Source organism: Anoplophora glabripennis, unplaced genomic scaffold (genome assembly GCF_000390285.2).
Source record: "Anoplophora glabripennis isolate ALB-LARVAE unplaced genomic scaffold, Agla_2.0 scaffold363, whole genome shotgun sequence".
Lineage (NCBI taxonomy): Eukaryota > Metazoa > Arthropoda > Insecta > Coleoptera > Cerambycidae > Anoplophora > Anoplophora glabripennis.
In genome coordinates this window covers 498,230-512,006 of record NW_019416470.1, presented here as the reverse complement: position 1 = coordinate 512,006, position 13,777 = coordinate 498,230, and the positions used below count along the sequence as shown (strand labels likewise).

General features: G+C 34.9%; 2 protein-coding genes across 2 annotated transcripts; both read right to left on the bottom strand.

Moving 5' to 3' along the window:
• LOC108912054 (glutathione hydrolase 7-like) lies at nucleotides 1–8,681 on the bottom strand. The gene is made up of 8 exons (XM_018717213.1): nucleotides 8,522–8,681; nucleotides 8,250–8,422; nucleotides 6,501–6,652; nucleotides 6,257–6,439; nucleotides 6,053–6,201; nucleotides 5,694–6,000; nucleotides 5,331–5,599; nucleotides 1–303 (listed from the first exon to the last, which is right to left on the bottom strand). Exons 1-8 carry the CDS (start codon nucleotides 8,541–8,543, stop codon nucleotides 134–136), a joined length of 1,425 nt encoding a protein of 474 aa, XP_018572729.1. The 5' UTR covers nucleotides 8,544–8,681; the 3' UTR covers nucleotides 1–133.
• Nucleotides 8,682–9,701: 1,020 nt separating this feature from the next.
• LOC108912039 (polyadenylate-binding protein 4-like) lies at nucleotides 9,702–11,498 on the bottom strand. Its single transcript, XM_018717185.1, has one exon. It carries the CDS (start codon nucleotides 11,496–11,498, stop codon nucleotides 9,702–9,704), a length of 1,797 nt encoding a protein of 598 aa, XP_018572701.1.
• Nucleotides 11,499–13,777: the final 2,279 nt, after the last annotated feature.

The following is a 13,777-nucleotide window of genomic DNA, read 5'->3' as shown; positions in this document are numbered from 1 at the left end:
CTTTGTTCGCAATGAAGTAACCCCTTCTCGAACACCATTTTATTAAGGTTACAAAAATATGGGAACGTAAATATTGTAAAGTGTAAGTTGAGTGATTAGTCACAGCCGGAAAGTTGTTCGAAAGAATAAAAAGTTAAAATCTACTAGCAATTCCTCCTCCTCTGCTGTCAGAATGGGAACTTAACTCATCTTTAGTTTTCTCCACTATATTACTGCTGGGATAGGGTTCGGAGATTGGCTGGATGTCCGGGCTTAGAGTCTTCATATATTCGAGCACGTCTTCGCCAAACGCAGGTAAGTGGTCTAAAAATTAAATACACAGTGTATCACTTATTTGGAAAATTTTAACCAGATATGCATATTTAAATGAAAACTTGTTTTCTAAAAAAATATATGGTAAAAGTCCAAGAGAAAATGAGAAAAAAATTGTTATTGTTACAATAATTGAAAATTATAAGGTTGAAACTGGTAGGTATTAAAATAAAAACTGTTTAAAATATGTGACTAAATAAGGCTCAAAAGTGTCAGATGCTGTGATCAGAATACCAATGTAGGCTTTATCTCTATACTTAGTGACCTGAGTCGACCAAGTTTTGCCACCTACAGACTACCCATTAAGAAATAAGATTTTTGTGAATAGCAAACAAAATTATCAAAATGCCTAATTTGCCTAATCAATCGTGCGCTCCCACATTTTCGTGTAGAAGTCCGAAGATAAGGATAGATTGAAACGGAAGAGGTAGGCCACCAACTTGACTTTTGCAGTCCTTGAATCTAAATCCTCTAGAACTTTTTTTTGTGGAAATATTTAAAAAATTAAGTATTCTATACTGAAGTACAAAATATGGATGAATTATGGGAATAATAACATATCTACCCCTCATTCTAATCTCAAGGATTAGCCCAGAAGCCAGACTTGTGCGGTGGAAGGGGTGGCATATTATTATTCAGTAGGCTGTATGTCCGTCCAGGAATATATTATGTTGGTAAGCCCTTACCACACACACAAGACAAGTTCAAAATGTGTGGGATTGTTTACAAATGCTGACTGAACTGGCCACCAATAATACAGTTAGACTGTGGTGGGTGCCAAGGCACAAAGGCATTTGTAGGAACCAGAAAGCGGATGAACTTGCTAGGAAGGGCAACAAGACAGAGTTCATTGGCCCGGAGCCCTTCTGTGGTCAATGGACTGAAAGAGAACATAGGAAATACTGGACTTTAAGGCCAGGACATAGCCATTCTAAGGAGCTCATTGAGTATCCTTTGAAAGAAAGAGCAAACGATTTACTGAGCTTGAATAAAATCCGGCTCAGGAGAGTGATGGGACACTGTCACTTTAGGAAACATTTATATAAGCTAAAGCTTGTAGACAGTCCGGTCTGCTGAGGATGTGACCCGGCGGATGAAACTTCTTTGCATATCCTGGGCGAGTGCCCGGGATTTCCACGTAGTAGTATGACTCTCCTGAGGCGACCATATTTGGAACCCAAGGAACTGAGAGAAGTGTCAGCAAGGAAGCTTTCGGACTTTGCCAAAAGGACAAAACTACTTGCTGAATAGGACTAGTAGTGGGAGGCACAATAAGCCTAATTAAGCCACAGTGCCTAGAACCAACCACTAAAAAAGAAGAAGAGGAAGCCCTGACTACCATTCCCACCCAACGTTCTTCCGCCCTACCATACTCTCAGAGAGGGTGCCTAATTCCCCTCTACAAATATACCCGATCTACAGTCTTATGGCTGCAGAGATTGAACCCGCAACAGTGGTTGAATGGTTGAATGATTTCCGGGCCGGTGCCACGTCGTTGATTTACAACTTGACGTTTCGAGAAGTTACTCTGAAACTGGCATTCATTGATTCAAACATTGACAAATCCAACCATTCGACCACCAACCGACTATCATAACTCAATACTGTACTGTGTCTTCGAGATCAATAGGAGGGAGCTAGTGTAACAAAATTGGATTGGAGACCCAGACATGCCTGCAGGGCAAAACTTTGATCAGCTTCTGTAGAAAATAAATGGCATGTCTGAAACAGAAGAGCATGAACCTTTTTTCTAATTTTCAGTTATTGTAACTCTAATAATTTATATCTCGCTTCCTGTTGGACTTATATTATACTTTTTTTTTAAGAAATTGACTATTTAAATATGCATATATGGTTAAAGTTTTTTGATTAAATTTTGATACATTCTCTATAACATAACATGTCAAAAATGATGGAGCGTATTTCGTATTCCATATTTAAAAATATTTTCTTAGACATTTACCCTTGTAGCTTGTTTAATATATTTTTAATTTCCTTTTGACAAATGAACATGTTAAAACAAAATTTTATATGCACATTACATGCATAAGATGCTATTCACCATCTAAGCCAATGATATAAGTGTAAAGTACCTAGGATGACTTGTTTTTTCCAAGAAATAACGATATGCCACTAAAATAAAAATTGTCATTTTTTCAAAAACGAAACAAGTTATTTAAATAAATTTAAAATTACTTAAATGTTATTACAAAGTATGTTCAAAATGGCAACCCTGTAGTCTCAATACACTTTTTGGTTTAAGAAAAAACATTTTAAATTTTAAGGAAAATGTAACCAGTATATCTCATATTGATGTCATTGGTGTGAGTTGAGACTATTTTTTCATATTGAATGCTATTTCTTTAATATATTGTGTACTCAAAATTTCGTTTTATGTATTTATTTTATTGTTCCATGTACCCAAAAAAAAATTTTTACACACCTGATTCACAAATGATGACCAAAAATGAAACCCCATATTCTTTGTGAATTTTAAGAGGAGTCTTTCTTATAAAGTTTTTATCTGAACATTTGGATGCTTCATTAAAAAGATACAGGGTGTTAAACTTCAAAAAATATTTTTAATTTTTTTATTTAATTTAAAAACTAGTAAGTGAAATAATTTGAAATTGGGCACATGTATTTATGTAAACGTTGTCCAAAATCCGAGGGCTTTTCCTAAAATTTACATGCTCCAGTGGCGGAGATACAGGGTATCGGTAGAATATTTTTCTAAATAAAATAGTACGCCACTACTTTACAGTAACAACCATGATATTTTCGGATTCGTCTCAATTTTCTACAAATTACTATTCTCTTCTGTTTTTGAAAAAAGCCTAATTTTCGAGTAAGGGGTCATCCATAAATTATGTCACACGTAAATGGGGAGGGAGGGTATCACCGAAATGTGACAATGTGTGACAAGGGGCAGGGGGGTCGAAAGTTTTGTGACGTCGCATGTTAAAATTTAAAATACTAAACTGCGAAATTTAGATGTGGATAAAAAACTATAAAAATCTACAAACTTGATCTATATTTATTAATAATTTAGCATTCTCGCTATGAGATTATCTCTCATGCAACATTAAAAAATGAAAATAGCTGTTTTCTCTCGATTATTTTTAAATACATGCCTAAATTTAAAAAATGTGTGCCGTCACATCAGGAGGGGGGGATTATAAAAATGTGACAACCTGTGACAAGGACGGGGGAGGGGTTCAAAAGTCCTAAAATTCGTGTGACGTAATTTATGGATGGGATCTAAATTTTAGAAAAAGGATACAGATTTGGACAATACATAAATACGTGTGCCCAATTTCAAACTATTTCACTTACTAGTTTTTAAATTATTTAAAAAAATTAAAAATATTTTTTGAAGTTCAACACCCTGTATCTTTTTAACGAAGCATCCTAGATAAAAACTTTATAGGAAAGACTCTCCTTAAAATTCACCAAAAATACGAGGGTCCATTTTTGGTCACCATTTGTCAATCACCCTGTATATTTGGCTCCATTAATAATTCAATAACTCTACAGGGTGTTCCACCTAGCAGATATTCTTCTGTAACTCTGCAACTGTAAAATTTATAAAAAAATGGTTTTAATAAAAGTTGCCTGGAATCATGTGGGCCATGTAAAGAATATATGTATCTTTACAGGGTGTTCCATTTCGCGTGGGCGTAGCATAACTGTTATTTTAAATGGAACACCCTGTATATTATTGCATATTTTAATTCTTCCTTGGTTAACATTAGGTTAATATAGTTTATTAAATGTACATAGTGTTTAAAACTTACTGTTTTCGAGATATTCAGTTATTTTTGAAAAAAATCACGATTTCAACTCTCTAAATGAGGCTAGATAGCATCTAAACCGTAAGGGTTAGAAACCTGCAGTTTTCACAGTTCGTTTTGGCATAAATTACCCTATCTTGTAATCCGAGAGCAAAACGTGCACCTTATTCAGACTCGGAAATACTGAGACCTACCTACATTTAATAATCTTACGAGTTGAAAAACTTTTTTTTTCAAATGGAATGACCTATATTAATTGTCATGGGTGAATGCAAAATTGAATGCCCTTTTGACTGATAGAAGGTTGTCCATATTTATCGCTAACAGTTTTCCAGAAAAATCAGGTTCTTTTGTAAAGTCCGAAAAAGTAGCTTGGTAACAGTGTCAAGAAGGCCTTGCAATTGTATTAGTACAACGTCGATACATAAGATTTTACAAAAGCAAGAGCAAGAGTTTTGCTCACAGATGTAGAGCAATTTATGCCAAAACGAACTGTGAAAACTGCATTGTTCTAACTCTTACGGTTTAGACGGTATCTAGCCTCATTTAGAGAGTTGAAATTGTGATTTTTTTCAAAAACAACTGATTATCTCAAAAACGGTAAGTTTTAAATACCATGTACATTTAATAAACTCTACCTAATACTAACCAAAGAATTCAAAAACGCAATAATATACAGAGTGTTCCATTTAAAATAACAAAGTTATGTAGCGCCCACGCGAAATGGAACACCCTGTAAAGCTGAAAATATTTTCATTACATGTCCCACATGATTCCAGGCAACTTTTATTAAAACCATTTTTTTAATAAATTTTACAGTTACAGAGTTACAGAAGAATCCCTCTTAGGTGGAACACCTAATAATTACTACACTATTGTAATAAAATCAATTTGATTTGTAAATACCATGCCATTGAACCATGTAATATGTGACTGATATTGACTATAAAAGGCACAAAGTAATATTGGTTTATTGACAGTATTAAATGTTTTTAGAGTTTCTTTGATAATTTAAATTTAAATGTATACATATGTATTCCAACAACTTAGAATCTAAATAATAGAAATTTAAGATTTGTCATATCGTAATTACATTTCTTTAGACTAACGATACTATTTAATGTCTAGTTCATGTTTAGACCTAGATAGTTGGCAACAAACCGTGTTAGAGCTTTGGACACTAATTCCAACAAGGATTTTTTCACATAAATATATTATAATTACCTTCTACACCAATTGTCTCATTACCCAGAATGTGAAATCTAGGCGATTCTATACCTTCCGTGACATTCTTTTCAGCTATTAGCAATGTCGCCACTAACTGGGTCGCTGTAGCAAAATTATTAGCCCCCAGCACCATACGCCTTCCACATATAAAGTTGCCGTCAGTTATAATAAGCGGTATTCTACTGCACGGTTTGTCTTTATTTGGTACATCTAAAACGTAGCCGTGAGTTGTCATTTCTCCAGAACCAAACAATCCGTACATCCCTCTAAAAAAAAAAAAAAAAAATACAAACAAAGTTAAATTTGTACACAAATTTTAACTATTTGAATTATGAGAAAAACGGTGCCAGAAACACTTACGTTACTAGTGAAACATAATAGTCATTCAGATCTACTACGGCCACGTTGGAAGAGGTGCCTTCATGAAATCTATCTTTAATATTTTGTTCTGCATATGTATTTTGTGTCATTTCTACTAATCTGTACACATACTCGGGCTTAATACTGTCTACTTTGGTAAAATTGAACTTTTCGATCTCTTTCAAGTTTGAAATAAGTGATGGTCCGATTAATGGCGCATTCGGAATGTATATGTCATAATTACTAAAGGTAAATTTCAGTGCTTGTGAAAGAACTGGTTGCTTTTGCTGAATGTACGTGTAGAGTTCTAAAAATTACATATTAATTTGTTCGTAAATGCAATACACGCTCATACTTACCGTCTTCTGCTATATTAGCAATTTTGTACAGACTTATACTCAGATTTTCATGTTTTAAGATTTGTCCAGCCTCTAATCTTCCATACAAATCCTCTGCTTTGGATTTCGTTACAGCTTCTACTAATAATTTCGATATTAAATACCCACGCCTATAAAAGGAAGTATAAATTTCCTACTTTCAGTACCAAATATTAAATATCGTACTCTGCGAGGTCAGCAGCAGGTTGGACCAAATCTTTCCAAGCTAAGCTCCCGTATTGCTGGTGAACGTATGCCAAACCCAACACTAGACGAGGAATATTTTCGGGCACTGTCAAAGAACCAGTAAAATCAATAACGTTAGGTGGAAGCCTTGTCCGATGGTTGTAAATCAGCAGCTGACCCTCTCTAATAAAAGTAAATAGATTTATTATCGAAACTTCAATTTTATTTCCATTTGAATACATACGCATCTAGACCTGTTACATGTGGAGTGGTTACAGCTAGGCAAAAGGCACTAGCGATGGCTGCATCCACTGCATTTCCGCCTTGCTTTAAAATTGACGTTCCTATTTTAGAACACTCTAAACTGTCGGTTGATACACTGCCGTGTGGGATAATCTGTAAAAAAGTCCTTACTATATCAAAATTATTGTGACGGTTATTTTAAATTATAAATGTCGCATCTTGCTAGTCACTAAATTAATAATTTTGTACTGAATTTGATTGACTGTCTTGTTAATGTAAATGCTATTGTTTTGAATTTCTGATTATTTGATTCCAATTTATGATTTTTTTTTTATTATTTGATGTTGGATGAATAATCTTCAAGAGCATCAATCCTTTGATATATTTTTAGGTCTTCGGCAAGTAAAAAGAAATTAAAATCTATTATCTTGGCAATATCATTAATAAATAACAATGACGGCAAGGGACCTATATTAGACCCCTGTGGAACTCCCCTGAATGTGTGATAAAATATTTAGATTTAAAACTATCCTGTCACAAACTGCTATTGAACAAATAATATTTGAAAACCAAGTAGAGTAAAACAGTGGCGGAAAATTTAAACTTTCCTATTGTGATAATGAAACATGGGTCCCATACCACTTTTTAAGAAATGATTTCTAAGTCATGATAAAAAAATTTTCAACATTTACTAAACAAAAATCATAGTCAACTGATGGATACAAACAGGTGTTTTATTTTTCACAAATTTCATTTTTCTTAAAAGTTATAAAGTTTAAAAAATTAAATGTTAATGTCAAATTAAAATGTAAATAGTAAATAAAACTACATTTAATTTCTTGAATATTAAAGAAAAAATACTTGACTTTATCTATCAGCTAATTATGATACAAAATATTTTGAATCACGGGAGGTTATCCTTATTTCAATTTTTTTTGTTTCATAAATTTCGTTTGGAATTTTTTCATGGTAGTTGTCTATGGGAGACCTAGAGATCATATAAAAAAATGGCATGGCGCACTGTTAAAGTAATTTAGATCAAAATACATATTGGGCTACTCAGTACAAATCTTTTTAAAATGTGTAAGAATTAATTAATAGCATAGAAATACGGATTTTGCACCAAACCGATTGTTCTCGTTTGCCTCAAAATGGCGGTTTGACATATGTCAACTTCTATTTATATATATATATATAAAAAAAACGTTAAAATTTAGTTATAGTATTGTAGAAATTGATGTAATAAACTGTTTAAAATATGTGAAAATTAACTAATTGCATAAAAATGTATCGAATATTTAAACATATTTTAAGGTTGGCAATAGATTTTTCTCCAAAATAACAGTTGATTGTAACTTTATTAACATCTAGGAACTTCTCGTTAGAGTCCCACTTGCTGTAGTAACTCACAAATTTAGCATTAAAAATAAATTAATTAAATTGGTATTGGCCATCTGGCAGTAGGTAAGAGTTTAAAATTGAATATAAATTATTTAAAGTTGGTATGAGCCATCTAGTGGTTTTAATTAGTACGACCGTTGTGGCGCGAACTGTGAAGTATGCGCGTTAAATAGTTGTTTTCAAATTTAGGGGTACAAAATAACTTCATTACTAATGTTAAGATTTCCAATTTTTATAAGAAATGATTGAAAATGAAGATATCAGAATTGTATTTTCACTTTTTAAAATACATATTAGCATAAAAATATGTACATACATTCATTCAATATGGTTAAAAAAGTACACCTACCTGGTAATCCCCATAATAAATTTGCAGCAAAAGGGCAACAGTAATGACGCATGTTAAAGAACCAAAAGCAACAATAACAAACCTAAAACCGCTGAAAGAGTCCTCATTGCAACTGTACCAATTTCTTAATTTTTTGCCTTTTTTCAAAGGAATATCTTCCCTAGTTTCTGTTACTGTAATTTGATATTAATGATTAATACGTACCGTAAATAATAAATAATTTAAACGAGTATATTATTTGCATTATAGACTCTAGATCATAAAATATTTACCAGATTCCTCAACAGTTGTCATTTTAAAATAAAAATTTGGAAATTATTGAGCTTTAATTCCACACAACATAGGTATAAGTGCCTACATTTTACATCTGTAAATAAAATATAACTGTACCTCCTACAGTTACTTTCACATTTCTTACTGCTGTGCCGTGAGTTTGAACTAAGTTACTTATTTCGATGACTCAAGCAAGGCTAGTCATTAAGTCGAACTCAGTGGCGGAGTGGCACTGGCAGTATTTCTTAATGGGATTATGTACTGTCCAATTCTACTAACACATTCAAATTATTTCTCATATTTATTTTATAATTTGAGAATGTTTTTATGCCTTCAGAGGCAGAGGCAGAACATGTTACAATAGAATTAATAAAAATGGAAAAGAAGAAACCCATACCATACCGGATATATGAAGGAGCCAATATAAATATAGTCTACGTATTTTTGTAATTTTTCGGATGGTTTATTGAAACATTATTTCCTTAAAAAAAGTCTAGACGCGCGACATATATGTATATATCTTGATGCAGTCGTGCTCTGTCACGACTCCTTCTTGAGAGCTTCTCGTCGAAGATGTCGTCTCACTAGTTTTTTTTCTGCGTACGACCTATGTTAAAGGACGTTTCTGTCCATTTTTTCAAAATTCTTACTGTTGCGCTGGTGGTTTAAACTGACTTATTTCGATGACTCTAGCAAGACAAGTTAAGTCAAACTTACAGGCGGTTAGCAGCTTTTCTTATTAGGTTTGTGTACATTTTTTTCACCTCTGGTTTACTGATATAAATATTTCAATCAACGTTAGCATATTCAAATTTTCACTAGTTTTCATACAAACTTACAATTTCAGAATGTTTTCGTGTCTTCAGATATTGATATATCTAGAAGCTCAGTAAATTCCAAATATATTTGAAACTATTTTATTTCTAACATGTTACAATAAAATTTATAAAAACGGAAAAGAACAAACCTAAATATGGGATATATTGAGGTGCAAATATAGTCTACGTATTTTTGTAATTTTTCGGGTGGTTTACTAAAACATTCTTTCCCTAAAAAAAAGTCCAGACGCGCGACATGTAAATATCTTTTTGTAACATTTTGAAATTAACTAAAACACTTTAAATCATAAAATAACGAATACTAAAAAATTCAACTAAACATTGAATTTAACGTAAAATATTAATCTTGCACTACTATTCCCTTCTTGCTATTGGCTTTGTGAGCTTGGAGAACAGCAATGGCCTCTTCGACCTTGGCCCTCAAGGTGTCCTGGTTGTCCATCATGTTGAGCAGTTCGGAGTTGTCGATTTCCAGCAACATCCCCGTGACTTTCCCCGCCACGTCAGGGTACATTTTTTCCACGACCCGAAAAAGCTTCTCCCCCAAGATTTGCTTCTGTTCCTGGGGCGCCGCTCCCGCCAAAGTGTTTGCGTTCAGGGGTATATCTCCCCCGTTCCCGATACTGCTCATGTTTATAGGTCTCAGAATGTTATTGGTGGAGCTGGTGTATTTACTGTTGGGTCTAGACGGTGGCGTCTGCTGTCCAGTGATGGGCCGTGCGTGCATCGAGTTTCTCACGTTGTTCACCTGGATAGAAGACCTAGAGGTGGCTCGATACGGCGAGTTCAGCATCGACAAGCTGTAAGTGCCGTTGGGGCGGATGGCGTTGGGCGTCGGCCAGCGAGGCGTGGGCCTTATGTGGTTCAAGGGGTTCAGGTGGTTGAAAAACCTCGGGCCCTGCGCCACTGCGGGTATAAGGAAGGGAGGTGTCGTAGTGGGGAAGTTGATACTGTTCTGGTGCCTCATCGCCTGCGCTCTCTGCATGTACTGGCTGTTCAAGAATGCGCGGCGGTCTTCCTTCCTCTGGGCCAAGGCCACGTAAAGGGGCTTACTTCCCACCATTCTCCCGTTCATTTCGGTGACGGCTTTAGTAGCTTCCTCCGGGGAAGTGTAGCACACGAAACCGAAGCCCTTGCTGCGGCCGTTCTCCGTCATAACCTTGGCCGAGGTGATTGTTCCATACGAGGAGAACTCCTTCCTGAGTTTCTCGTCGTCGAAAGTGTCGTCCAGGTTCTTTACGTAGAGGTTGACCCCCTGGAAGCGGCTGTAGCGTTCGATCCTTAGCTGTTCGTAGCGCTTCTTCAGTTCGTTGATCCTCTCGGTTTTTTTCTGTGCGCGGCCTACGTAAAGGATGTTAGTATCCATTTCTTTCCCGTTCACTTCCTCGACGGCTTTTTCCGCGGACTTTGCCTCCTCGAAAGCTACGAAACCGAATCCTTTGGACGTGCCGTCGATTTGACGCATCACCACGCTGCTGGTTATCTTTCCAAACTTGCTGAACAGTTCATAGAACTTTTCGTCTGACATGTTGGAACCGAAGTTTTTCACGTAAATGTTTGTGAATTGCTTCGCTTTCTCGCCCAATTCTTTCTCACGTTCCATTCTAGGAATAAACTTTCCAACATAAACTTTCTTGTCGTTCAAAAGCATCCCGTTTACCTTTTCTATAGCCTTATTCGCAGCTTCTTCGCTTTCAAAGTGGACGAATCCATATCCTTTGGAATAACCGGCTTCATCGAGGGCCACCTTGCAGCTTAAAATATTGCCAAACGCGGAAAAAGTGTCGTACATCGCTTTATTGTCGATATTCTTGTCTAAATTCTTGATAAATACGTTGCCAATTCCTGATTTTCTCAATGCGGGATCCCTCTGGCACCACATAATGCGGATAGGTTTCCCTTTGAGAAGATCGAAATTCATTGTATCCAAAGCTCTTTCAGCGTCCTGGGCTTGACTGAAATTGACGTAGCCGTATCCAAGGGACTGCTTTGTTCGTGTATCACGGCAAACTCTTAAAGACAGTACTTGCCCAGCAGTTGTAAATTTTTCATATAGCATAGCTTCTGTGACATCTGGATGAAGATCTCCAACATAAAGAGATCCTGTAGGAAACATCACTCCTTGGGGAAGATTCATTTTGTCCTTAAATTTATAACACAATTTAAATACAATTCGCCTTATTAATTAAAAATTAACAGAAAATACATATTTTTTCACGGAGTTTTTACAAAAAATTCTTGTTTACGTACACTTGACGACGAGAAGACAAAATTTTCATAGCTTGCTGTAAGTGCGCGTTTAGACAAGCCCGCGATTTAAATTAAATTGGCCAATGAAAACTAACATGTTGTGATTGGCTTAAACAGTTCTAATCAATATGTGTTGCACGGTTGCATACCTTTCGCTTTCAATTGCCAAGAGATTACTTGTGCTGCTTCAAGCTCTCATCAATTAGCGCTGCTAGAGCTTCTTTGCTTCTTTTTGGTTCCGACATAGAACAGTTCTAAGACGGTTCAAATTAGTTGATCATTCATTCATAAGAACATCTAAGCCAAGACCTTAGAGCATATACTACTGGAGGCAGCGTATCAGTGGCGAGAGTGCGGAGGTTTAGAGAGAGATATAGGAGGGTATTTGCTATCTCTCTCTAGCGGCATCCGATTGCATGTTGCTGGAGAGAGATAGCAAATACACTCCTATACCTTTCTCTCTCTCTAAACCGCTACACTCTTGGCCACTGGGACGCTGCCTCCAGTAGTATATGAGTATATGCTTTAAGGCCAAGACTTTTAGCGATTTCCATTGGGGAAAATTGGGGCTGTACTCGGGCAGCACTGACACTCCACTGGTTGTATGAGAAATATGCTCTGGTGCAATCTCAATGGAATGACAATTTTTGCGTGGGTTTCTGACATTATAGGTTATGTTTATGTTTTGATTTTTATTCAGTCAAAGTAACAGTTGACCAATTGAAGTTTTTCAAAGAAGGTAGTTACAATGAACAAGAATTAAATTTGAAATTTAAAGTAAACGACGAGGAAGTTACGTTGTGTATTCCTCACATACTTCTATCCTATACTGATTATTACCTATAGTTTCAATGGATGACCTTGTTTCCAAAAAGTGGGGGTGAGACGTACTCCGTGTGCTTTGCGCATGCTCCATAATTAGGCGCGGTTGCAATGTGGGTTGCATTCAAATTCAAAAGATTGTCACGGCATGCTCTGTACTATAGCCGATTATATATGTACATATAAAATGTTATTAAATATATTTTCACTGAGTTCACTCCAATTTCTGAATGTTTACTTTTCTACTGAGTCCTCTATAGAATAGGCTCCATGTTCAATACATTATTTTACTATTTATTAATTTCAATAACGTATTGCATAGCAGTATTTAATATTTTGTAGCCTTAAATAAAAGTAATAAAACAGAATACAAATTTATATGCTTTTAAAACTGTGTACATAGGCTATGTTCGTAATTTTGGACATTTTTTAAATAACATTGGCGTATTTATTAAACAAAAAATCGTCACTATTCGCTTTATACAGCACAACTGAATTATTTTGTTTCATAAAAAAAAAGTTTATTACATAATTATTTATTGTAGTGGTTTCTGCAGTTTATTCGATAATATAAAAAAATGGTATAAAATATCTATAGGAGACCAATCCGATAATGATGTCCACTATTCTAGGAAGGCTCTTATCGAGTAAAATTTTGAAACATTTTTACTGAGTATCAACACAAGATGAATTAATAGAAGAGTTAGTGAAGGTTTAAACAGATTATGAAAAAAAACTCAAGATACACTTATTTATTTATTTATTTATTAAAATATACACTATACCATAAAAGTTTTTAATATTTAGCTATTTACAAATATAGTGTTCTAAGAATAAATATATTGTATTACTTCAATAAACATTTAGTAGGAAAAGATAAAGTACTATTAAGTCATCTGAAAAATATGAGGTCCTAGGTTATGCCATCGTATGATGTTTTAAATATTTGTAAGGCGATTGAAATACTTATTAGGCAAACTTCTTAAAAAATAGTAGCGAATATTTTATACAATATTTATTGGGCTTAAAAGATTCAAGTGGAACCAGAATCATTGACAGCAATAGAAAAACTGGGTTCCTTGGTTTTATAATATGTTTGTGTAACATGTTTCCACTTTACAATGACTTGAAAAAGCACAATTTAAAATATCTACTGACTTTTAAATTGAGTCAGGACCATATCGAGACATTCTTTGGGGCAATAAGAAGTAGGGGTGGCTTTAATAATAGCCCGAACACCATTCAATTTGAGGCGGCGTATAAAAGGCTCCTTGTACAAAATGAGGTGCGTGCCTCTCAAGATGGCAGTTGCCAGTTGGACCATGTTCCGATTTTAAATTACTA

Coding starts and splice junctions, on each gene's coding strand:
- LOC108912039 (XM_018717185.1), bottom strand. CDS start 11,498: ATGAATCTTCCCCAAGGAGTGATGTTTCCTACAGGATCTCTTTATGTT.
- LOC108912054 (XM_018717213.1), bottom strand. CDS start 8,543: ATGACAACTGTTGAGGAATCTG. Junction 6,653..8,249: donor TTTATTATGGGGATTACCAG/GTAGGTGTACTT, acceptor ACTTTTTTACAG/ATTATCCCACACGGCAGTGT. Junction 304..5,330: donor TGAGACAATTGGTGTAGAAG/GTAATTATAATA, acceptor TTTAATTTTTAG/ACCACTTACCTGCGTTTGGC.